The 26,471-nt window shown below is 40.6% G+C and overlaps 2 protein-coding genes across 2 annotated transcripts; both read right to left on the reverse strand.

The window, feature by feature from the left end:
- Positions 1-385: 385 nt before the first annotated feature.
- On the reverse strand, positions 386-8,893 carry sec14l7 (SEC14-like lipid binding 7). Its single transcript, XM_029444860.1, is given in 13 exon segments — positions 386-1,097; positions 1,100-1,180; positions 2,014-2,183; positions 2,572-2,711; positions 2,800-2,906; positions 3,431-3,514; positions 3,602-3,662; positions 3,756-3,851; positions 4,717-4,905; positions 5,300-5,362; positions 5,469-5,512; positions 7,802-7,877; positions 8,769-8,893. Coding segments are annotated over 13 exon segments (1,233 nt in total). The 5' UTR covers positions 8,823-8,893; the 3' UTR covers positions 386-1,029.
- Positions 8,894-10,038: 1,145 nt separating this feature from the next.
- zfyve16 (zinc finger, FYVE domain containing 16) lies at positions 10,039-25,931 on the reverse strand. Its single transcript, XM_029444104.1, is given in 19 exon segments — positions 10,039-12,558; positions 12,657-12,833; positions 12,945-13,050; positions 13,511-13,673; positions 13,793-13,873; positions 14,030-14,180; positions 14,385-14,489; positions 14,795-14,877; positions 15,055-15,279; positions 15,364-15,519; positions 15,657-15,779; positions 16,431-16,638; positions 17,227-17,366; positions 17,469-17,645; positions 21,419-21,515; positions 22,127-23,920; positions 23,922-24,190; positions 25,128-25,237; positions 25,915-25,931. Coding segments are annotated over 18 exon segments (4,284 nt in total). The 5' UTR covers positions 25,198-25,237; positions 25,915-25,931; the 3' UTR covers positions 10,039-12,399.
- Positions 25,932-26,471: the final 540 nt, after the last annotated feature.

Genomic DNA, 26,471 nt, shown 5'->3' on the forward strand with positions numbered 1-26,471 from the left:
TACATTTCTACATTATCTTAATAAATTACAAAACACACAGAGCTTTAGAAAATTATCCTTCGTTAAATGATGACTTTATACAATATTTATGATGTTCATTGTTGTTCTGAATTGTCAGATTATCGCAGATTATCCACCGGCCACAACCCCCGGGCCCCAATCCACCAGGGTGGTCGTAAAACAATTATGTTTGTATTTTAATTACTTTAGTTAAGGAAAATAAAGCTTATAAAAGCCTAAATTGATTCATTTCTAGCACAATCCATGCTCTAAATCTTCTCTGTAAATATACAATAACAGCCGTGATACACATAGTCAGTGTTTTTTAATGTCTGGAAGATAAAAGCCTTCACTGTCCTGGTACAAGATTTAATTTCAGGTGGGTATGAAGTGTTTTTGTTCATGGAAAAGTGAAGAAATGTGTGTAAATAATTGTAAATGAACAACGTAGACGAGTACTGCAGGGTGTGTGAGTGCACCGGGACATCACTCAGTGTGTTTACATGAACTTAAGTAACTGGGTTACAGTTTGCTTTTATTCAAGTTACCACAGAAACCTGGTATCTATAATCTGGGTAGAGGATCTAATAGATTTATTCTGGAGATGGTCAGTTTCTCGGCCGTGTGAAAACATGTAAAAATAATTTGTATTTAAAGCAGCTATAATCAATATTGTTAAAATAAACACATCTACCAACTCCTGAAGGGAATCTCTGTCTCTGTAGCTGCTGAATGCTCCACTATGTTCAGCAGCTGGTCTCTAACTGTGTCTGTGTGCAGTTTGAGCAGTAGTGTACAGAGTGTGTTCATCCTGCCTGCTGCGGCCAAAAACGAGATTTATTAATCAACTTTCCACAGGTTAATTACTAATAACGAACTAATACATACACAATGCACAGAGCGGAAGAAATGGGTTAACTGGTGGTCACAGCTAATGTTTTGCCCTGGGGCCCTAAAGAGGGGTAATCCAGCCCTGATGCAAAAGCATTGATTTTCCTGTCAATGATCGTTGATACTCAGTGAACTCTGTCACACGAGGATCTGTGTTCTCGATCGCTGCAGCCTCATGTCTCCTCGGCTGCGTCCACGCTGAATGTGTCCGGAGGAGGAAGAACCTCGACTGTGTAGCTCATCCTCTTGGACTGCAGGATGCTGTAGCCGTTATCAAAACACAGCACGTCTGCACAAAACGAAGGACACAACAGTTAGATGTTGGATTTTAAATAATCATTTGGGACATTTATTCGCTTTCTTGTTGTTGTTTTATGGGGGATGTGTGTGATATTACTTCCAAATCACTTCATGGCGTCCTCGCTGGGTTTCTTACAAGACTCAAGGAAGTCACTGCGTCCAGCCAAGAAATAATCCCGTATATGTTGATAAACCTCTCGCTGTTACACTTCCACTATAGTCCAGATTAGATTATAGTCGAGACATAACGTGTTAATTCCTGGCTGTGGCTTCACTTATTCACTTTACAAACATGAGACAGAAAGTGAACAAGCACATTTCCCAAAATATCAAACCTTTCCTTCAAGACTTTCAAAAGACTCTTTTTGATAATATTTATATATAATATTATTTTTTTAACTCCGTTTACTTTTTTACTTTGTTGCATTTGGCGTAACTTAGAATTCATTATTAACCTTTAACTGTATATTCTGTTTGTATTTTATTTAATTTCATCTCATTTAAAAAATGCTTATTTTTACTTACTTTATTCTGTCTTAATCGCTTTTATTCTTGTTTTTAAATGACATCATGCCTTTCTTTCTTTCTTTATGTAAAGCACTTTGTAAAGCTGCCTTGCCTTCATGTTTCCCTGCCTGCTCAGCAGGTTTCCAGCCATTCAATGTAATTACATTCTGTAATGACCTCCTTACATAGTAGTTAGTGACCATTCCTGCCCCAGATGCACATTTCCTACCAATGCATGAGGGATTCACAGGCAGTGATGCTGCATACAATCCATTTCTTTTACTAACTGATGTACTTTAGTGTATGGGGACTCACAGACGCCCGGCTCGGGGCAGGTGAGGCAGCTGTCTTCAGGGACCAGGTGTGCATTGTAGCGTTCGCTGGCCAGAACCTGCAGCATCTCAGCCACTTTCTGATCGCCGCCCTCTTTGGTCCGTCTGTACACTCCGAACCCGATATCTCCTCCGTCGCTTGCAAACTGCCACCTGGGGAGGAAACAGTGGCCAGACGCAGAGTATGTGATTTATTTATCAAACTTTACATTTTAAATCTCTTTTTCCACCATTTGTAGCTGTGTTTATTCACACTTTACGTGCACATTATCAGTACTGAAGTTGTTGTAGTTATATAAACTTTATTTGAAAAGTTAACTGAATGAATAAAATATGAAAAATAAAAATGTGAGACTTTCTTTTTGGATTCTGGGTTTTGAACCGTTTTGTTTAAATTCCTCCCCCATTGTTTTACTGCATGTGTAAAAAACTATAATATTTGAGCTTAACATATACATATCAAGTAGATTTCTTTGAGCTGCTTTCTTTAGAGCATGAAGGTGTAATGTGTTCAATAAAAGAGCGGCTGGTTGTATGGTACCTCAGGAGGCTGCCGGCTGCTGCAACATCATATTCCAGCTGCACGACGGAGCCTCGGTTGACGGTCACACTGCTGTCGTACTGAACCTTCACAGAGTCCAGAACATAGTACGACCTGGGAACTACACCGCCGTACTTTATCTGCAAAAACAACATCCACTAATTCAATCACGATCGTTCAATAAATACTCACTTACTGCCTCATTAATCTTTGCTCTTTGTCTCTCACAATGGTTCTGCAGCGAGGGTCTCCGTCGGGATCCGTCAAGTTTCCTCCGTACACCACAGGAAGCTGATCTGGGTCGATATGTTTACATAACACTTCCTGCCAGTTACCTATACACAGAGGAATGTAGGGTAAAACTGTTTGCTATACATTTATTGGTTTATTTGGTTTGACCTTGTCAGTAATTCTCTTATCATTTCAGATCCTGGTTCATTTATCAACTTATTCCCCTCACCTGGTTTCCACAGCCCATCTCCTCACCTGCTTCTCATTCCCTCATTAGTCTCTCAGAGGATATATACCAGTTCTCTCCCACTTCAATGCAGTACTTCTACTTGTAACAGAGTACTTTTATAGTGTGGTATAAATACTTGATTCAGCATTGCATTTGCAAATGTTTTAAAATCCTTCTAACACATGTGTTTTGAACGTAAACATATGTTTTTGTTTGCACACAAGAAAACTCCACAGGGCAGCTTTAACTTTTCTTCCCGCATTTCAAATTTGATTTTGGTCCAAATATCAGCACGCTAACATGCTAAACTAAGATGATCAACAACGAAGTGTTAGCATGCTGCTGTTAGCAACATCGTCTTGTTTGTACTCTCTGGAATAAAAACAAAAGTTGTCTTACTTCCTAAAATGATGATCTTGCGCCGCGTTTCCTCAGTCAGAAAGTGTTTGATTAGATTGTAGGCCATGGGAAACATTCTGGGAGCTGCAGCAAAGACATAAACTCAAGATCATAAACATAACCTGGAAGTTAAATCAGATTTACAAATAGTCCCAAGATCTGCTGCAGCACCTTTGATGAGAAACAGCCTTTTCAGCCCCTCTGGATAGTTTTCTTCAAACATGGTGAGGACCTACATGAGAGTGTTAGTAATTATAAATAAAAACATTTGTATTGTATTTAATGTGATGAAACATGATGGTTACAGTGTGCGTTGATGACAAACCTCTCCATAAGTCTCAATAGCAGGTTTCCAGATGTGTTTCAGTCCCAGTCCTTCCAAATCGTAGATCAGAGCGATGGATTCAATGTTCTTCCCCAACTGAGACACAGAGGAAGAAGGATTAGGAGAGAGTAGAAGAAACAAGGAGAGGAAATGAGATAACATGTGGAGAGGAGAGTAGGAGGAAAGGAAACAAGGTGAGGAGAGGAAAGGAGAGGAGAAAGGAAACAAGAGAGGAGCAGAGGAGAAAGGAAACAAGAGAGGAAGAGAGGAGCAGAGGAGAGGAGAAGAAAAGAGGACAGGAAACGAGGATAAGAGGAGCGGAAACGAGAGAAGAGAGGGAATGAGGGAATGAGGGAACAAGAGAGAAGAGAGTAAACAAAAGAAGAGAGGAGGAGAGGAAACAAGTAGAGGAGAGGAAAGGAGAGGAGAAAGGAAACAAGAGAGGAAGAGAGGAGGAGAGGAGAAGAAAGGAAAAGAGGACAGGAAACGAAGAGGAGAGGAAAGGAGAGAAGAGAGGAGGAGAGGGAATGAGGGAACAAGAGAGAAGAGAGTAAACAAAAGAAGAGAGGATGAGAGGAAACAAGGCGAGGAGAGGAAAGGAGAGGAGAAAGGAAACAAGAGAGGAGCAGAGGAGAAAGGAAACGAGAGGAAGAGAGGAGCAGAGGAGAAAAGAAAAGAGGACAGGAAACGAAGAGGAGAGGAAAGGAGAGAAGAGAGGAGGAGAGGGAATGAGGGAACAAGAGAGAAGAGAGTAAACAAAAGAAGAGAGGATGAGAGGAAACAAGGCGAGGAGAGGAAAGGAGAGGAGAAAGGAAACAAGAGAGGAGCAGAGGAGAAAGGAAACGAGAGGAAGAGAGGAGCAGAGGAGAAAAGAAAAGAGGACAGGAAACGAGGATGAGAGGAGAGGAAACGACAGAAGAGAGGAGGAGAGGAAACAAGGAGAGGAGAATCTGATCCTCACCTTCTCAGACTGACTCCGACACTCCCTGTGCAGCATCTCTGAGTCTCTGATCTTAGTCTTCATGTAATCCTGTTTGGTCGCTGACAGCAGCAGACCTTTAGGATCCAGAGGACCGATGATGTCATACCAGATGGGACTCCCCTCTCTGTCGTATCCACACATCCCTCCAGACACATACTTCTCAATCACCTGATGAACGAGAGCAAAACACACTAAATCTATGTTACTTCACTTTATTTGTCTGACAGCTTTTCTTATTATTATTTTTCCTCCTACTTCTTAAGTTAAACTGTTTTAAAACCCCTTCGATCAGCTGGAAAATGCATCGTCACAAAGCTGAAAACTGAGATACGAAGGTTTTCACAGGACAGCGACGCTACAAACACCCGATGATCTTATAGAATATGATGCATTTCTGTAGAATAAACTACACAACACAATATAAAGGAGTTACATTCAGCACAACCATAAACATCTACAGCAGTAAAATGCAAGATACACTTTAATGCAGCAGTGATATTAACGTAGTCCGCTCACAATCCCGGCTTTTTGAGTTAATGTGAGACAAACCGAGCATGTGTACCTCTGGAGGTTTCCAGTCAGATATGATGGTGTCTGCGTTCATCTTCCTCCTGAACTCCAAGTGCTGCAGACAGAGAGGAGAGGTCAGAAACACGCTCACCATCCACATCCTGCAGCCGTGCAAGGGAAACAGCATGACTGTGACATAAGTGTTCAGAGGGAGAGCTCACCTTTCTGATCATGGCTTCAGACTTCTGAACATTGAAGCTACGAGCTGTAAAACAAAAGAAAAACATCCTGCTTATTAAAGTAGAGATGTGACGCAGCAGTGTAACACGTTACATTTAAGTTCTGTACATAAGGACACATTTGAGGTACTTTAGTATTAGAGTATTTACTTTTTTCATGGTACCATACATGTATGTATACTTCTACTCCACTACAATCCAAAGGAAAGTTTTGCTCAGTCACCAGCTATGATAAGCAGTAAAGTATATCATTTGAGCAGAATAATATCCACTTTCATATATTTAATAGTGTTAAACATCCTGTAATAATACCACATTGCTACAAGAAAATTCCTGCATTTAATTAAGTAAAAGTAAAAAGTATTAGGATCCAAATATAATACCAAAAGTACTACTCAGAATAATATATAGTGTATTATTGCATTAAAAATGACTGAAGCATTAATGTGTTCATCCCTTAAATGCTGCAGCTGGTGAAGGTGAAGCTAAATGTAATTATTTTATAGACTTCTGTGTAGCTTAACCTTTAATAATATATCATGAATTATATTTTGTATTTCATTTATTAATTTAAAAAAAGGTTTAAGCTACGGAAATCAGAGGCTTCCCCCTTTTGCAAAGAAAATGCAAATACTCAAATAGCGTACAAGTATCTCAGAATTGAACTTAATTAAGTACAGAACTTGTAGATGAACACATTTGGATCATGACAGTTATGTGTCCATGAAGGAGTACTTGAGTAAGTCTGACGGCTGTGGAGGTACGTCAGAGAAGTTTGTATACAGTTCAACACAGTTTGCCTGTTTCTTTAGACAAGTAAAGAAAACCGTCCGAGGTTAACAGCCAATGCAAATATTCCCCCCATCGATCTGAGCCTCTCTGAACTATGGACCACTAAACAGATACAGTGTCCTGTATGTCCCGCAAACTACCAGCTAGACATCGAGCGACTCGATTGCATGAGAAATTACAAGAATTCCTGGTATTTAGACGGAGCAGCTGATTTAATTCATATTCATCACATCACATGAACCTCTAGATGTTGTATTTTATAAGTCAGGCTCAGTTTTAAAGCAGGAGAACAAAGTATATTCAGTTTTATCTCTGCAGCTGAACTGAGTTCAAATGTTGTTCAGCGTAAAACAAACATTTACTGTAGGATAAGTCTGAGCTGAGGTAGTTCAAACCCCCTGGCTGAGTAAATACTATATGTTTCATGGCCACAGGGTCAGAGGGGGGAATGTTAAAGGAAATGAATGACTGATTAACCAAGAGGAGGATGAAAAATAATTAAACAAAATAGTTTCCAGGGGACACTTAAAAGTGATGCACATGGCTCAGAGCCAGAGAAGATGTTTTCTTAGCCTGCAGTGGGACGAGCTCTCCGGGTCGCTGCAGAATAGAAACTTTGGAGGATATAGTTTGTTTTGCTGTTGAATTGTGTTCACTGTTTGGTTTTAAAGTGCCAATAGATATTTGTTATGCTTTGATTTATCATGATGAAGTAACTGTTGATTGTACAACGTGATGGCTATATATTATTGACACACTCTGTGTTTAATATAATATATCTGAATAAGTTGCTAAATGTGTTGCCAGTAGGAGGCTCTGAGACAAAACAGAAAGTGATCTGGTTGTCTTTGCGACAGCGGTGGCAACAATAATACCACTTGGAAACACATGGGGAAAATGTAATGGAGTATTTTTTACATTGTTTTAATTCTGAGAACTTCTTCCACCACTGCTTGTATTTAATCTCACATTAACACTGAGAGAAACATGACAGTGACCTTTCCTCTGGTGTTGTATTGTCAGTAATTATTCTAAAGGTTTCAGATGCCTGAGGCAGTGAATGCCTGAGGCTACACTTACTCTCAGCACAAGCAAACCAGGTCCTGGTTTTAACACATGACACCAGTGCAGTTCAGTGCAGGACTGTGGGGAAACACCACAGCTGGAGGCTTTGGTGTTTAGTAGTGCTTTGATTTGATCCTATTTTATCAAACTCATGGTTTCCCTTTAAAACTTTAAATACTTTCAACTATTTAAAAATATCCCATTACAATAAAAGTCCTGCATTTTAAACTTTACTTAAATAAAAATAGGGAAGCATCATCAGCTAAATGTACTAAAGCTTATAGATAGGGCTGGCTCAGGCTTGCTTTGAGCCACGCCCCTAGATATGCTGCTATAGGGTTAGACCTCTCCCTCTCTATCTGTAGGCATTCATGTCCCTTTAATGCCTGTTACTAACTCATCCCCAGAGTTTCTGTGTCTCTCATCTGGCAGGTTGCCATTGGTTTTGCAGGTCTCACCTCTGAGCCAGCGGAGGAGGTAGTAGTCGTGCTGTGCAGGCAGGTCGGGGAGGATGTCCTGGACCCTTCCCCGAAACTGGAGGCAGAGAATCAGAAGGAACATCAACCATACATCATACTTAAAAAAAAAAAAGCTGTACGGACATGAGAGTGTTATCAATCTTATAATCTAACTTAACGTAAGAAAGTGATTAAACGTATTTCCCAAAATGTCAAACCTTTCCTTTAAGGTTTGGGTTACAGCTGAGTAGTCGGTTAATCGATTAGTAGAACGGTAATTGGTAACTTTTTTAATAATGAACAGCTGGGAGCAGTTGTTGCTCTTTTTAAGTCTAAAGTGACAGTAAATTAAATATGTGTAGATTTTGGACAAAACAAGCTATTTTATGACATCGCATCTGGAAATTGTGACTTTGTACTATATTCTGACGTTTATATCCCAAATGAGTGAATAATTAATTGTGGCACATTATCCACAACAGATAATAAATTATTCTAATGTTTTTTTATTGCGACTCACCCTGTCGAGTAATCTTATAATATATACAGTATATTATTTGATAGAAATATTTTAGTACTATTGTCCTCAGTGGTGGAAGAATTACTGGTTCAATCGTTAATAATGCATTGTACTTTATATTCTTATAATATGTTTTTTAATGTCAATAATCTGAAACCTACCTAACTATAGCTTTTAAATAGCCGGATAAAAACTACAGTATTTCCCCCTGAAATGTTTAAAATACAACGTAAAATAAAATGAAAATACTCAAGTAAAGTACAATCACCTCAAAAGTGTGTTTAAGTTCAGTAAATGTACCGCAGAGGTAGAATGTCATTATAAACACACGGCAGAGAGTTGAAGTTACCATAGAATCGCTGTGAAACCACAACAAAAGCAACCATAGATACAGGACCCTGCAAAGGATCAATGCATTCAGTGAAATCACAGGAATCATTTGTTTACCTCAGTTAATATTTCAGCCTGTTTTGGGCTCAAGTCTCCAACTCGTCCGCTCATGTCTGCTGTTGTGTCGCTCTGTCAGAAGCTGTGAATGAAATGCAGTGAAGGGAAACTGCAGGTGGACGAACACACACACACTCACACACACACACACACACACACACACACACACACACACACACACACACACTCACACACACACACACACACACACACACACACACACACACACACACACACACGAAGCAGTGGTGGTCATTAAATATTTCTATTCTGGTTCAACCATGTGTAGCACTTTGTAACTGTATAATAAAGTTTTTTTTGTTTTGTTATTATTATTATTATCAATATATACTTAAAGTATCAAAAGTAAAAGTTGGCATTATGCAGATGGCCCATTTTAGAATTGTGTTTATTATATTATTGAATTATAATTATTGATGAATGTATCTATCTTTCTATTTCACCAAGGGATCAATAAAGTTTAATCTTAACCCATAATAATCCATCATCATTTATTTGTTGATTATATTTTGTAGTTGTTTGTTGAATAAATAGTGGAATAAAAAGTACAATATTTCTCTCTGCCTGGTAGTGGAGTAGAAGTCTGAAGTAGCAGAAACTGGAAATAGAAGTATCGTACTTGAATAAAATAAAGGTGGGGGTATGGAGGCTATCGTAGTGAAGATGCACCTTAAAGACCCTGATTGTGTTTTAATCAGCGAGATATGAAGTCCAGCGTGAATAATCTATTAATGTGAGAGACTTCAGAGTCACGTCTCTGCGTGCACCTTCAGGATTTAGCAACATTTGATTCTGATTGTGGCTCGTTAAAGATTTAAACTCTTACTTACTTAATATTTTCTAATGTTTGAACTAAACCTGAACTGTTAGAGTTGCCAATTTAGGTAGATTTCTTTCTTATGTTTTTGAGAAACATTTAAGATATGTCCTTGTAAGTACAGTATAGTGTTATAAACTACTTATTTGTGCCAATCCATTCGCAAGATGTTGAGATATTTCACTTGATGTGTGAAAGCGTTGACCTGCAGGGGGCGCTAGAGGAAAGGTCAGAGGATCACTGAAGACAGTAAGAATCAGCAGGTAGAAAGGAAACAAAGATTATTTTCTCAACATTTCTCCAATTTACATTAAACTTTTACTTTTAGAGATTTATTATTAATATCAAATGTGTCATCTCTGAGCGTCAAGACGTACGGAAATCAACTTAAGAGGTAAATAAAGAGTTACCATGACTTATAGAAAGCAGACGGCTGGTGTAAAGCTGCTTTTATTTAGATGTTTACACCTTTACCTGTACATTCTTTATGCATTGCATCTCGGGATTAGAAATCTTCCACCATATGACAAAATAATATATTAGATTAACCGTCGAGTGTTCTTCTTTTTTCTTCCTCTCAGTGCTTCAAGGATCTTGCTACACAAACTGCACAATGAATGTAGCCTATTGTCCTATCAAAAATATGAACTCTTATTCTTTTGTTTGCTAAAACCTTTATACCAAATGATTTTAAAAAATAACTTCAATATTTAAAAAAAAAAAGAAAATGCATACAGTTTATCTTTTATACATTTGGACAAAAACTCTGGAGTGAAAAGTGAGACTGTAGGACGAGATGTTCCCTAGACATGGAGAAAAAGGAGACTTGACTTCTACAAAGCTGCTTTAAACAGTACATGCTAACTTGGTTGCATTTTATAGGGTTGAAACCTGTCTGCGTATTTATCAACCACAGCACTCGTTCGAGGAAATTGGCAGTTCAGATCCAGCTTTACGTTTTGTGGAAAAGGTGAGAAGCTGGTGAAGAGAAAGGGGCGACGTCATCCCTTCGTCGTGATTACCCGAATAAAAACCTACACATGACACCGTCTGCTGTTTTAATGGTTCTAAAGTGCCTTAAAGCCGCTTTGAAGATACATGAAATAAATTCAAAACATGACGCCGGTCTGATACTTTTCATTTTTTGGTAAAATACTTTTTTTAAGCATTTGTTAAATATTTAGGTAAATCTGCTTATTTGCTTTCGTGTCGAGTTTAGAGGAGAAGATCGAGATCACTCGCATGATGGTTCGCTAAATACGAAGCTACAGACAGAAGAGGGTTAAGATATACTTTATATTTAACTGAAAGATTGAGATCAATCTTCTCTTCTAGTCTCGGCAAGAAAGCTAATAAGCATTCCCCCCCCCCCCCCACCTCCAATGTTGAACAATTCATTTTAAAGTTTGCACAAAGTCTGTACATGTATAATTGCTAAATCTTAAGGATGAAAAAAAAAAAAAAAGGTGTGAGATCTCATCAGGTGTGCAAAATCTGATCGTTCAACTGAGACTCTAAAACTGAAGGAGACATAGTAATGTTAGAAATAATGAAAACTCATTGGTATTTAAGCTGGAAATACTGTGATTCAGTGAAAGAGGACGCTGTGCTGGTCATAAAGTAACAGCTGCTTGATCAGAACGGAAGAATGTTTAGAAAATGAAAGGTAAGCAGAAGCATGTTGGCAGAGCAGTGAGAACGTCACCCGTCACATTCACTGTTTAGCTGAGTCCTTTGTGAATGAAGAGAAAGCTCTCGATTGGACGACTACCTCTTGAGTTACAGAACCACATTCATCCTCCTGTGGCGAAGAGCTGAGCTTCATCTGAACACCAAACCCGTTAGTGACACACACCGGGGGGGGGGGGGGGCTCAGGCAAGAAACAGTCGTACAAACACAAGCGTGATTAAGCGTCACGGACGTCAATTAGAATTAAAAGAAATACTAGCTTCATCTGGACGATTTCATGAGTTTAAATGTGTTACAAAAACTAAAATAAGCTTCTAGTTCAAATATTTATAATTCCTGGCGGCCACTTTACTATAAGCTTTGACAATTGTTCTTCTGCTGGTCTCCGTCTGTTAACACGGGACAACACATCAACACCTGTGTGATATTTTCTAATCACAAAAAATTAAAATAAAATCCGAAATTTAGGAGAAAAACGTTTTCTTGCCTGAGACCCAGTGTGTTCCTGTGCAGTAGCATCTTAAATCAGCATATGAAATGAAAGCCTGGAGAGGAAATTAGTTTTTAAGATCGGGGCCAGCATCTGATCACATGTATGGCCTCCAAAGTACTGAATACTTTAATACCATCATTTCATTCAATAAGCCCATATTAAAATATAATAAATACATCCAAATGAGAGACATTTCGATAGAGCGTCTGTGGGAAACATTCACTGAGGTGCTCCGAGCTGACGGAGGCCAGCAGGGAGCCTGGAAGGCAGAGCAGAAGAAGAAACGGTTTGAATAGTTTGGTTGTATTTGGTCATGTTGTCGTCGTAATCCTTGTTTAGTGTTTGGCTTCTTGTATTAAAGCAGCTTTGGTGAGCACGAAAAACACACAAACACACAACGCTTCCTTAACAGAAAGTCAGTTTACATTACTCCAAAAATACATCCCCGACCTCAGAGTGGGAATGTTGTGCCGGCGTCTACGCGTGCTGCGACTGGCTGCATGTCTGACTGTGCAAAAATGTTGCATTCGCATGTCCCGCCACATTCAACAGCTTCTCTCTCTGTCGAGTGGATTCTTTTCAATACTGTTGAAGTGTGTCTGCATGTGCGTTAGATGGTGTGAGTGATGTAGAAGATGAACTCCATGTCCATGGCAGTCTGTGGTACACTAGCGCTACCTCCATGGATGACGGGGATCAGAGCGCTGTCCAGCTCGTTCATGTAGCGCTGAGGGAGGAGCCGGCCGCCGCAGCCCGCCTGGTACTCCACCTGAGAGCAAACGCACGGAGAAATACTCACCACACCTTTATCAACTGAGCAGAAGATATTCTAAATACTTCACTGTGTTACAAGCCTTGTTTTCTTACCATATCAGCCTGTGTAGAGATGCGAAGAGAGAGCGAGTTGATGCCACTGGAGGCGAGGACAGCGAGGTGAGGAGTCAGAGCGCTGCAGGCGGCCAAAGCCATCTCCTTCTGAAAAACGCTGCATGACGACTGCACCGACGCGAGGCTGCAGTCCGGTGTCTTGATCTGGTAGAACACCTGAAGGGACAATCAGACAATCACACACCTGGACTGTCTGCTAAACCTCACACTGGAAACTTTGATCAAGTGCATGAAATGGGTGCAAAGAATGAGTTTGTTTAAGTTCACCTCCGTGCATCTGATGGTGCGTCCGTCAGAATCAAACTCGGTGTCCTGCTGCATCCTTACACTGCGGACTCCATCCAGAGGTCTCCCATCCACCCCGCTGGTTATGCTGCAGAGGAGCATTATAGTAAAAACATTACAGATCAATTCACAATTGAATGTGAGTCACTAATCTGTGTGTTTAGCTATAAAATCAAAAGAGAGAGTTGTGTATAAGACAAGGACGATGTGTGTTTATATTGTTGTGTGTTTACTATTCAATGCAGCGCAATAATACATACATGTTTGGGTGCTTTGAATGCTTAAATACAGCCAAGGCGTAATTGTAACACTTGCTTTTCAGTTGTATTGTGACCATGCATTTCAATGTGTGACTCCTAAACCTGGGTATGAATCGAAGCGTGACCCCTGTGCACCGATACACCTGTACTGGCTAATGTAAACTCAAGAAGACGTTCGGCCACTCCACATGTGACCAGCTGGATTAGAGAGTGTGTGGTAAATGTTAGTAGTGCCGTGGTGGACAGATTGCACAAGAGTGAGGAAATAGTTGTGTGACTTTGTGTTACCCTGCGTTGACAGGTGAACTCAAGTCGACCCAGCGGATAGTGACGTTTTCTCTGACCTCCCCGCCGTCGTTCCTGCCGCAGGGTATGTGGAAATCTGTCTGCTCCCTCAGGGCTGTGCGCAGAGACTCCATGGTCTCTGGAGGGATTTGCACCATCAACCCATCTGAAACACAGAGAAGGCAAATTCCAGTTAGGGTCAGCAAAGGTAACAGGGTCCATCTTCTATTTTTAGCGGGAATAAAACAAAACCTGCATATAGAAACTCATTTTGGTGTAATTTACCTTCAACTATGCTAGACTTGGCAATGAACCCAGATGAGGCTTTCAGGGCTCCATTGAACACAACAAAACTGGCCCCAGTCACTGCAACAAAGCACAGAGCAGAGACGGGTGAACCGTTTATATAAAACACAATCAAGACCAGAACGTGATTTGAATGTTTGTGATGTTATTTTTGCTCACTGGTCTTCTTTATTTTGATTTGACGGAGGAGTAGGCAGGATTACTGATGTCTCTCACCTGTTCGGGTCTTGCCAGGCTTGCTGTTGGCCTGCGTCTGATAGTTTCCCTCTTCATTCTGGAAACACACCAGGTGAGAGTCGGCCTCCGAGCTGAACCTCGCTCCGATGCTGATGACGTGCTCGTTGGATGCATTTACCACCTTCTGCATCTGTAAAGCAGAGAAGACAAAGATCAGAGACACGGAGAGGCACAGGGAGGCAGACTGAGAAGGTGAGGAGGAGATTCTCCTCTCCTCTCCTTGTTTCCTTCCCTCTCTTCCTCTTCTCTGTACATTCTGATACAGACTGCAACCAAGGCTCCAGAGTCTCTCACAGTGTCACATGACCGATGTATTCCTTTACAGCTCTCTTACCTCATTGAAGCTATTTTTGGGGATCTCGATGTAGCTGTGGCCCATCTCCATGTGGATCCTCAGGCCCTCCACAACTGACAGACTGTACTGGTAGTTCCTCAGGTCCTGTGGATAATTAACAGTTTAGGGATGCTGAACCATGTCTGCAAAGTATTTAAAATTAACATATGTTCATGTTTGCCCACAGAGGCCAACAATCTGCATCTGCTAGTTAAGGCTGGGGGATATATATTTATTATTACTCTTGTCTTATTAACCACTGCCCTGTGTCTGTCTCACAGCTGTTGTCAGCCCCTAAACTCATGGTTTCAGTGGGATTAAGAACTAAAGCACATGATCTTTAACTCTGATAATACTTTGTAAGACTGGTGACAGTAAAGGCAGCTATCTGCTTGTGTTTTAGTACTTACAGCCAGTAAATTCATTATGGTGTGTCCCGTCTCTCGATACACAGAGTCCCGAAAACGGACACTTGTCAATGTAGTGGGATACACTGAAAACAAAAAACATATTTAGATTTAAAAGATTCATCAAAATATTTTCAGATTAATTGTCTCATCTCTAATAATTAAGGAAAACATTGACAACACAATAGTATTAAATGGGTGTTGTTGAATGGTTGTATTAAACTATAGCAGTAACACAACAGTAAGTACAGAAAGCCACACACCGCTGTATTGAGCTCCAAGCCGGAGAAGCAGCCTGAGGGGAAAGACTTTGGCCCAGGGAACCTCCAGCTTCTGGACGAGCAGGCCAAACAGGAAAGGCTGAAGAGGGAGAGTGAGGCCATCTAGAGGCTGACACGTGGGGGAGAAGAAGAGCATCCCAGCGTGATCCTTACTGCCCAGAAAACTGCTCGTAAACGTCACATTATCCAGCTCCTCCAAAAACTTCCCTGTAACAGCAGATAATTATCATTCTGTAGTCTTTATGTAAACGGAAACACAAACAAATGGCCTGCATGTGATGCATCTTCTACCTTTTTGGGCTTCTTGGTAAATGTTGAGATAGAGTGTGAAAAGGTCTTTTGGAAGAGTTTTTTCTTCTGGCAAACACTCCAACAAAAACACCAACTCTCTCTGTCCCAGAGCCTGCAGCCCATTAGAGCCAAAACACCAGCATTGCCGACTGGAGTCTGACAGAGAAAACAAAAACACAGAGAATTAACAGGGAGCATGTTAAGACATCCATGATTCTCATTTATATCCCGCATGTGCAGTGTGTTAAGTATGTTGAAAGCACCCAAAACCTTGAGATATATATTCTACTCACATGTAACCAGTTTGACATTGACCAGCAGGTTGGCGTTCAGAACAAATGTCAGAGGTCGGGGTCCCCCCTCCTCTAATAAGTGCAGAATCTGGCACGGGGCAGGACTTTCCTCAACCAAAACATCTGAAAATAAAACACAGCACATTTAAATTGATGCCTTTATAAATGACCATTGTGAGAATAAGGGACACTTGTATCCCTCTCTTGTATCTTTAATTAAATTATATTTAGAGTCTGTAAATCTGCAGTTTATTTTATAAAGTCTGACAAAATGACGTGACAAAGATGTTAAGTTGGGACTTTGATTTAATTCCTATTTGCTGGATATGAATGTTTTCATACATAAGGAGGCAGACGCCTGGACTGATTAGTGCTGGGTTTTTACCTTGATTTCTATGGACTGATCTGACATGAGAAGAATCTCCCCAACAACATAAAAATGGCTCCCATCGTTTCATTCTTCATTAAACTGATTTATTTCCTTTCAGCAGAGATGATACGAATGAGATACATTTTTACAGCAATCCTAATCAGGCAAACAAGACGTGCATTTAATCTCTCTGTGTGTGTTTAACCTTGTGTTGCTGCAGCCTCTAAATTAATCTGACGGTATTCAATTCAGACTCGGGCCGTGTTAAAGGTTTTATGGGAATATTACAAGTCACTCCTCGGTAAATTGCTATTTGACTTTTACATAAAAGCGACGTGGGCATAAGACCAACACGCTATAAAACAATGGAAACCATGCAAGTACACTAAAATAGAAACACACACCTCCCACTTCATCCTCTCCAGTGGTGATGAGCAGAGGAGGGAGCTCATCCTCATTATCTGGCAGCAGACTGGGAACTCTCTGCACGGAAGTACCAATTCCAGAGAGCAAGGCATAGTCCCAGGGTCCAGACACCGGCGGTCGAAACACCTCCACAGACCCCGAAGCTTCGGGGGCGGAGGAGCCACTGACTCCAACCTCTGACCCAGGCTGAAAAATGAGAGGGTCAGTCACTGTGGTAGCATACACAAAAAAACACATTTGAACTGAACAGCAACATCTCTTTCCAGAATTCATGACCCGGTTCTTCAGGATAATCCACAGACTTTGTTCTGAGAAGTTTCATGTAGGGACTATTTTCTTTCTACCGAACCACACCGCCAACGAGCCTCAGTGATGAGCAGATGCACGCTTCCTTCTTTGTGGTGATATGGTAGAAAGAAAATAGTTCCTTTACGAAACTGCTCGTAACAAGATCTGTGGATTTTCTTGCCTAACCGGGTCACGTCTTCTCGAAAGAGACATTACTGTTCAAATGTCATCATATTATATATCTCTATGGACGACATTTCCAACACTCGGCTACTCACACCATGGTTTTGTGTTCTGTACCTTTAAATATTTATAATCTATTTGTAGAAAGCTCAGTGAAGTAGACAAATAGCCTATTAACCCCCTGGGGAAAAACAAACTCTCAAAACAAGGTGAAAAGGTGATAAAAACTCAACTAAAGTCATAGAAACTAAGATTGTAGTGCTTCACTTTAGCTGGACTGTGGATGGTGTATGTCGGTCTTACTGTTGTTTGGTCTGGAGAGACAGGACTGAACTCCTGGGAGCTCCGGCGGCTCGTCACGGACAGCTTTGTTGTGTCTGCCACCTCTCCGTTGGGCAAGATGCCATCAGCAAACCACACGCGCTTCTGTTCCCGAGGACAACCTGATGACACACAGAAAACACAGTCTTTTCAAGGGTTCAGTTCAGGAAAACAACACTAACAGTAAAGAGCAGATGATGTACAGTATTTAAGAGTAATCCTACTGTCGTTGTTTGGGTTTTTGAGAACGGACACAGGCACCATGACGGTCGGTGGAGGAGAGTTGAGAGTGCCAGCGGCTCGAGCCTGCTGCAGAGGGGGGATGGTGCTGCAGTACTCAGAGGGGACGTTGGGGTTTGGACTAGGACCTGCAGGACTCATCATCCGCTCCAGGGCCTGGGCTACAAGGAGAATGATGTCATCAAGGTGGGTTAATTTTAGCACACATTTTAAGGTAATTAACTTATTATGATCTCCTGTTAACTCAAAAACAACTATTGGATGGATTGTCATGAATTTCCATACAAACATTCATGGTCCCCTCACGATGAACCCAACAGACTTTGGGGATCATGAGATAAATTATTGTGCAGCAGCTGCAGTACAAAGTGGGAAAGAGTGCAAATATATACAAAACATATTACCAATAATATACAAATCTGAAAAAATAAACAATGCCAAAAAGTAAAAAAAATAAAAATATATATATTAATATATACAATATATATATATATTAATATATACATATATATATATATATATATATTATATAATATATACTATATATATATATATATATTGCATATATTATATACAATATATATATATATTAATATAATATATACAATATATATATATATATATATATATATAATATATATTGTATATATTATATTATCTACAATATCTATATTATCTATATATACTATATATATATATATATAATATATACCTATCTCTCATCTCTCTCTCTCCTCTCTCCCTGTTTCCTCTCCTCATCTCTCTCCTCTCTCCTCTATCTCTATATCTCTCTCTCCTCCTTATATAATAATATATATATATATATCTATATATATAATAATATATATATATATATATATATATATATATATATATATAAAAATCAGAACTATATTAGACCCTGGTTAATTTCTTTATTTTATTCAGTTTAGCCCTCAAGTCCGCTTCTCTTCATCAAACTATGTTTTTAAAGTCAAAGTCAAAGTTTATAGGATCTTTAAACAGCCAAATTACATTAATTCATATTGTGTCACAGTAACACCGAATAGCAGGTACGGTTGTTTTCCTGTTCGGACTCATTTTGTGTCACTTATACTATAAATCAACGCGGACACAAGGATAGGCCTGTCACTATAATGACGTTATCGACTTATCGTACGATATATGGACTTGACCTCGATCATTTTCATATTATTGATTTATCGTCCACAGCTCCGGTGTGCTATCCTTTTGGGTTTCAGCCGAATGAAAAAAGGAGTGTTGTTGATTGTACTTATATCTAAACTATACTTTTCTTTTTGGTTGTGTGGTTTTATATTATTTATGTCTTATTATTTAGGATATTTTCAATATGTTTTCACATTCTAATTCCCTTGTCTGAATATTGTTATGAATTAAAAGTTTATTCTTTGATATTGGAGGATTCTGATACTATTAACTCTGAAAAATGAAGCAACTGATAATGAAAATTATACTTTTTGTGCCAAGTAATCAGCATCTGACCATTCAGAAGCAGAATTGGAGCAGGACTATGACTCTACTAGCTCAGATGACATTCAGCGGTACAGAAAAACAGTGGAAAGGGTGCACACAGTGCAAAAGTCATGATGCGATGACCACAAGGCAGTGACTGCGACCTGTGATTACTGTAATGACTAATTTGTTCTTGGGAACTGCTTATGTGGAACACAGTACAATACTGCAGTACATTCATGTAGCTACATTTATTTATTTTTACACTAAAAAGGAACTTGTAAAAGCTTGTTTCATGTGGTTTTACTCTTATCCCGAATAAAATCCGACATGTTTAACATTTGAATGACAGCTCTGCTTCCCCTACAGCACAGTATGTAGTGCAGAATGAATGAAGGTTATTGCAAACAGGACAGACATGAGTTGTTGCTTCCAGGAAAGCTGGCTATGACTGAGAGGCGTTCTCAATGCCTTACGGTTGCACCCTCTGACAAAATGCTGATGTAGCACTCGTCTGCATTATATTGATTAAGCATCATAGATCTTTATCGATCCGTTGTGTACTGACAACTACAGTGTGGCTTACAAAAGCACAGGAACATAACCACAAGGCAAAGACATTACAGTTATTCAGAGCCTTGTGATTGGACAAAAAGTCTGTTGTCAGTCACACAGCAGGAGAGTTGTTTCATCTTGCAAGGAAAGGATGACAACGCACAAAAAAAGTCATGCAGGACTTTAGGCAAATTACTTCAAGTACAAGTAGGTAATCATTAATGACCCCATTTTAAGTTTAGCACTAAAATACACAAATATCCCTCGCCCACAGATTATAAACACTCAAACAAACCAGCAAAACAGTAAACAATAACAACAGTCTACTTTTTTTAAGAAGTCGGACGCATCTTACCTCATCTTCATCATCCCCTCTGCTAAAACTCAACCAGACCAAATCACTGCAAGTCTATTCCTTAGTCTGACTTTAGACTCTCCCATCACAGCTTTCCTGAAGCTGCTCCTCGCTTTATTCTGTCTGTTGTTAGCCTGATAGCCTGTTAGCTTGAGGCTGTTGTATGTGCAGTAAGCCTCACATGCAGCTCACCACACTGTTATGAGATGAAGAGCAAAAGGAGGAAGGAAGGGGGGGAAGGAAAGAGAGAGAGAGAGAGAGAGAGAGAGAGAGAGAGAGAGAGAGAGAGAGAGAGAGAGAGAGAGAGAGAGAGAGAGAGAGAGAGAGACAGAGACAGAGACAGAGACAGAGAGAGAGAGAGAGAGAGAGAGGAGAGGGGTGACGGAGAGGAGAGAGGGATCGCGTCACACCCCTCGAGCATCCACCAGCCACAAAAGTGGATCACCTCTTTCTTCTTAATTTAGACGCCATGTGCGAGCATCACATGTCTACTGCGTTAGGCGGGTCCTGTAGCACACACAATCAAGGACAAACGCCAGTGTCCTGCTATAACTCTCCTCCCTCTCTGCTGCCCTCTCCATCCATCTTCCCCCTCCCCCTCCCCGTCTCTCTCTCTCCCTCCATGTCCATGCTGCAGTCGTTAACTATAGAAAGGTGCCTTCATGCCTTTTATTATCAAACCAGACAAGTAAACCACAGAAGCAGAAACACTTGATTCACACTTTCTAAATCAAGACACAAACTTGAGTTTATGTTCATGAATGACACAATTCTGGATTTGAATGTTTGCATTTTGAATTGATGTTCAGACAAAAGTGAAAGGAAAGCACCTGAGCCACTTTTTTTGTGCTCTGTGGCTTAAATATTCATCAGCTGCATAATGAAAGTGTTACTGTGATGTTATTAAGTTTTAATGCCGACTTGTGAATTCAGTCTATTTAAAGATGACTCGTAGGTTTAGCCTGTTCCTGTGAGGGGGGGTGAACATACTGAAATATACCCGTACAGAAGCTGCATTAGCAGATTATTTAGGTCACTTGAGGACAGAAACACAACATAGACATATTATCACCTACTGAAGGGATTATGGCACACTGCTATTTCTACCTGATCTTCCACTCATTCATCATTTGCATTTACACACCGAGTTAATCCTCTGTCAGGAAACAAAAGCACTTGCTGGAACATGCTCTTTGTCTACAGGCAAAGAACCTGTTGCATAGGTTTTTAGCATAAATAATACAATTTAAATCACTATATTAGAAAAAAAGTTTTCCAAAAGGCCCTTTAAAAACCACAGTCTTATAATGCCACAGTACGTCTCCCTCCAGGAGCACATTCATCAATAATTACAACATAAACAACAGCTTCATTCCATTCCAGAGATTTGACAATAACTCAAAACAAATAAATCATCTCTACTGTTTCTTTAAATTATCCTCAGCCATCAAACGACTCCTGAATGAGTCTGCATTTCTGTCAACAATCAACAGATCTTCTTTCTTAGAGACGTGGAAGTGAATCTCTGATCAGGCAAAACTAGGGACTTACCTCTGTGTATGGTATCGAAGCAGACGACACACACGCGAGCCTCTTTCTCCATGTACTTCAGCTTACACTTCCTGTTGCAGCACACCGCACAGTAAACCTGCCACAAAGGAGAGAAGACAAAAGAGATATGCTACAAGGCAACTTGCATATAAGAGTAACTATACAACAACTCACTGCAGATCTAACTATGTGTGATTATGTAGTCCCTTAAGCAGCAGCACGTGAACAATAACAGTCCTCTCTAACTCTGTTTTAATCACTGGCCTTTTAAAAAAGGACTTAGCTCCATCTTTAGGAATCCACGGCTCAGTAGAGCTCTATAGAGGAGCCGAAAAAAGAACTGCTGACTCATGCTCTGTGCGTCCGTGAATCCACTGTGCTATATTTGGTGATGGGACGTAATCCGTTTTATTTAACTATTTCCGAAACACGCACGCTTCATTATAACTTTCACTTCACGGTTGATATCACTGTCGAAAATGCATCTAATTTGCAGAAACAAAAATGATGTAAAATAAAAAAACACATATATTAAGTTAATTAGACACATAAGAAAATATTTGGTAAATGTTATTTATAGACAACATGAAGGCTCTTAACACCAGATCCTTAACCGTTATTATTGTATTTACAGTTGGCCAGAAGTGTTATATGAAACTTGCTGTAAATATAATGAATACAATGAAGTGTCTAAGCTGACTAACATACCTTGCCACAGGCTCGACAGTGATGCCGCCTCTTGGTGAAAGTGAACCTCTGGTAGCAGTTCATACAGTTGGGAGCTTCAGAGTCTGGCACCCAGGCAGGCTGTCTGCTCCCCAGCTCCTCCACTCCCTCTCTCTTCCAGTTCACCGACCTGGCACCATCTGTGGGTGACTCCCCCGGGTAAGGTGGGGGCTCTGAGAGTTCATCATACCCCACACTGTAATCCTGATGCTCCTGAGAGGCATACATAGGGCTCAAATCTCTAATGTTACAATGCTCCTCTGTAAGACTTGTGGGTGAACTCTCTTCATCCTCTGTTGTACTCGGATCTGTTGTAGAACCACAGAGTGTCTGAGCCTGCTCCTCTCCTTCTTCCCCTGCTGGTGGAGATCTAGCAGTTTGGCAGTGTAGCTGTTTAGGTCTTGCACCTCCATAGGAGGGCTGCTGATCGGGGCTACTGCTGTGCTGGGACTGGAAAGTGTTGCTGGTCAAAGAGTTGCTTACCCCAGAGGAGAGTTCTGGCTCTTCTTGGCAAGGTCTGCAAGAGTCCTGTGATGGAGCACCGGGGTTAAAACTGCCCTCTGCAGACACACACATTGTTCTGTCGCTCTCTGGAGAAGCCAGACCCTCTAGATCATCCCGTCTTTCAAGACCACAGCTCTTTAGCTCCTCTCCCACAAGCCTGCCGTCCAAATCTCTGTTTGACTCGGAGAGACTCTCAGGTTGAGTGAAATCTCCAGAGCTGCTGCAATAAGAGACACCTCTACCTTGCTCTGCTTCTGCGTGTGCCTGCAGGAATGCATCCAACTCCTCGTCTGTAACCAGCAGCTCGGCCTGGTCACTCTCAGGCAGGTATTCAAAGCCAAACTCGGGAGGATCGACTGGGCTGGGTTCTGAGCGGTCGCAGGAGTCGAGGTCTGCAGAGGGGACAGCAGGAGGAGCAGGTTCAAGAGAAAGATGCTGCCCCTCTGGTGACACCCTGCCCTCTACAACCTGCTGGGACACAGACGAGTCAAAACGTTCCTCTAAATGGGACCTGTGCTCTCTGGCTTCCAAGGCTGACAGGGAGTCTGCCTCTGTGCTCTCAGAGACGTCAGCTGCCTCATCACACTGCTCTGGAGCCTGCCCTGACTCTTCTTCTGTGGTCCTTATGTTCACTAAAGCTCCACACATGGACACAGCTAAGGGCAGGCATGATAAGCCCACTGGTTCGCTATCCGAAGCCTCTGACTGAGACTCACCTTTATCCGAGGCTTCTTGTGAATCCTCCTCTTCATTCACTGAGGTTGTTGTTGGTTCTTTAATGCTATCAACAGGCAGAGCGGGCTCCGATTCACAGTGGTCTAAGGTGTTATCCACCACTTGGTTTGTGAACGCCACCTCCTCACAGAGCCTCTCCTCTTCCTCAGCTGACTCAGTGGGCCTTGGTGAATCATCTGTGGACTCACAGTTCCTCTCCACTGCAGCAGGAAGAATTACGTCCAGCAGACTGAGCGAGGCAGAGTATTCACCGCTTTGCTGCTCGTGGGAATCTAAACCCAGCAGCTCGTCCTTCCCTGCAGAGGCTTGTTTCTCTTCCGTGGCGTCTCCACAATCGGCACTTTGGCTTGGCCCTCCTTGTTCTTCATGTACCACAGGGCTGTCAAAGTCTACAAGCAGCGTCTCCTCCTCCTCCATTTGCTTTTCCACCATGTCCAGCTCACTGAAAGCATCGTGGCTGTTGGCCCTGACCAGGATGGCTGAGGATGTGTCATTCACAAGGTCACACACTGGCTTCAGAGCTCTATCCGGGCAAGGGAGGCACAGAGCTTTTACCTGGCCTGTGATCCACAGAGGAGAGAAGGTCCACTCCTGTGAGAGGCTGACCTTTGTCTTCTCTGTCATCAGCGCTGAGGTTTTGACTGCTGGAGCGGTCAGGACAGCTGGTGGCAGAACCATAATGAAGAGAGTTAAGGTCAGGGAGGTTTGGTGGGACAGTGGACGCCTCGGAGGATAAACACTGAGAGCCCAGTGAGGAGAAGGGGTACACAGAAGGCTTCAGGAAAACAGATTTGCATTCAAGTTCCTCTGTAATAAAACAAAAACAAAAAAACAAAACATGTTAAACTCAGATACAGTTAAAAAATGTTTTAAAGATTGTGAATATCGCGATAACAATATTACTTGGGATAAATTAACAGATATTAAAAGTGTTAAGTTTGGCCTTTCTGCTGATTTCAGTATACTACGAATTAAAACAAATTATTACCAACATAATGAACAAATTAAATTAAAAACATTGAATTGAACAAAAAAAGGCACCTATAAAATAAAAGAATGAAGTTCCATTTTAAAGTGCAGTTTTCTAATGATTCTCTTTCAACTAACTTCGAAAGGTTGACATAGTAATGATGATAAGAAAAACAATACATTGTGCATACCTTTACTATACTATATACTGATATTAAGTGGTACAATTAAAAGATTAACATCATTTAAATTGACACATTGGATCAGATATTACGGCAATATGTACACATATATATATATCACCATTTGCACCATTGTACTACTGTTTACAAATGTCATTGTTGTGTTTATATATTCTTTATTGTATAAATTTAGATGTGTAGATAGTAGACAAATGTTAATATTTGACCTTTGTCCAGCTTCGTTGTCTTAGTTTTAAGCTGTATTTGTATTTCTGTGCAATTTTAGAGCAACAAAAAAACGGTGTAAATTAATAAATCAAATAAAAACATTCCCAACTTCTCTAAAAATAAAACATTCGCAGCTCTAAAATGAGGATTTGATACTTTTCTCTGTTTCGGTATAATTGTAAATTCAATATCTTTAGTTTTTCAACTGTTGGTGAGACAAATCCAGAGATTTGAAAATGTCAACTTGGGCTTTCTCCTTCTGTTTCGGCATTTAACAGAATCAAACGATTAATGGAGAAAAACAACAGGCAGATTAATCAAAAATGAAAAGAAACCATCAGTTGCAGCCTGATATCGTATCTTACCAGTGTTGAGTTCAAAGTCATCGAGCAGTTTGTCCAGATCACATACAGCTGCCTTGAAGAAGCTGTCCATGCTGGGCTGAAAGAAAAGGGCCTTGAAACCCCTCTAATTCCTAAAGGGATAAAGAAGACTTGTTGAAACACTGGAAAGTATTTTACTGTTGCTTTTTGGGTAGTAGTGAAAATACTTCTCCTTAATCTAATTTGTAATTCTAAATTATAAGTGTAATTCAAAATCTGACAAGAATACAGGGATGGAAAAACACAACATCTCAGGTATAAGTACGTTTCAATCTGCATCAAAATGATTACACAGACACAGTTTCACAGCAAACATATTATGTTACATCATGTGATCAGTCAACATGTGAGTGACGGTGATTACTGCCAACACCAACTGATGAATTCAATTCTTCTGTGTAAACAACTGTTTATACTTTCATTATTAAAGTGTATTAGTTTTCAACAGTCTCATTTGATTCTGTATAATCTACAAACACTTTCTATTGATTCCCTGGCTTGATCACTAGCACTTGAGGGCGATGTCATGATCTTCCCTCTCCATGTTGCACAGGAGTCACATGGTCTAATCTGAGATGGCCCGCAGCACGACTGAGGATGGACTTTTGCCAGATGGAAATATTTATAAGTGTTTTTGTTGCTCAATGACAGGAAAAAAACGTAAAAAAAATAGTTTCAAATGTCCTGATCTCAACTTCAGTGCAACATCACAAGGAACATTAAAGGACATTTCACCCCAAAATCAAAAATATGTATTTTTCCCTCTTACCTGTAGAGCTATCACTCTAGATTGTTTTGGTGTGAGTAGCCAAGTGTTAGAGATATCGGCCGTAGAGATGTCTGCATTCTCTCCAATATAATGGAACTAGAAGGCACAAAAAAAACTTAACAGCAATGTCTCTTTCTAGACATCACAACCTGGTTACTAAAGATAATCTGGAGACGTTGTTGTGAGCAGTTACATGTAGGAAATTGAATTGTTCTTACCGAACTACACCAGCCAACCGTATTAACACGCACAAAGAAGCGTGCATCTACTAATGGACATGAGGCTCACAACAAGGTCCGTGGATTGTCATGAGTAACCGAGTGATGATTTCTGTTGAGTTTTTCAAATGTATTTTGGCACTCCTCAAGGCACCACAAGCCGTGTGACATCTAGCTGCATTAAATTCGAGAGAAGGCAGACAGCGCTACGGCAGATATCTCCAACACTGGGCAACTCACACCAAAACAATCTAGATGTGTCGGCCTAACGAAAATATGCTATTGTGGCACCGCAGAATCTCAACCTGATGCACAGTCAGACAGCTAACTGCATGCAAT

This window comes from Cottoperca gobio, chromosome 12 (assembly GCF_900634415.1).
Source record: "Cottoperca gobio chromosome 12, fCotGob3.1, whole genome shotgun sequence".
Classification (NCBI taxonomy): Eukaryota; Metazoa; Chordata; class Actinopteri; order Perciformes; family Bovichtidae; genus Cottoperca; species Cottoperca gobio.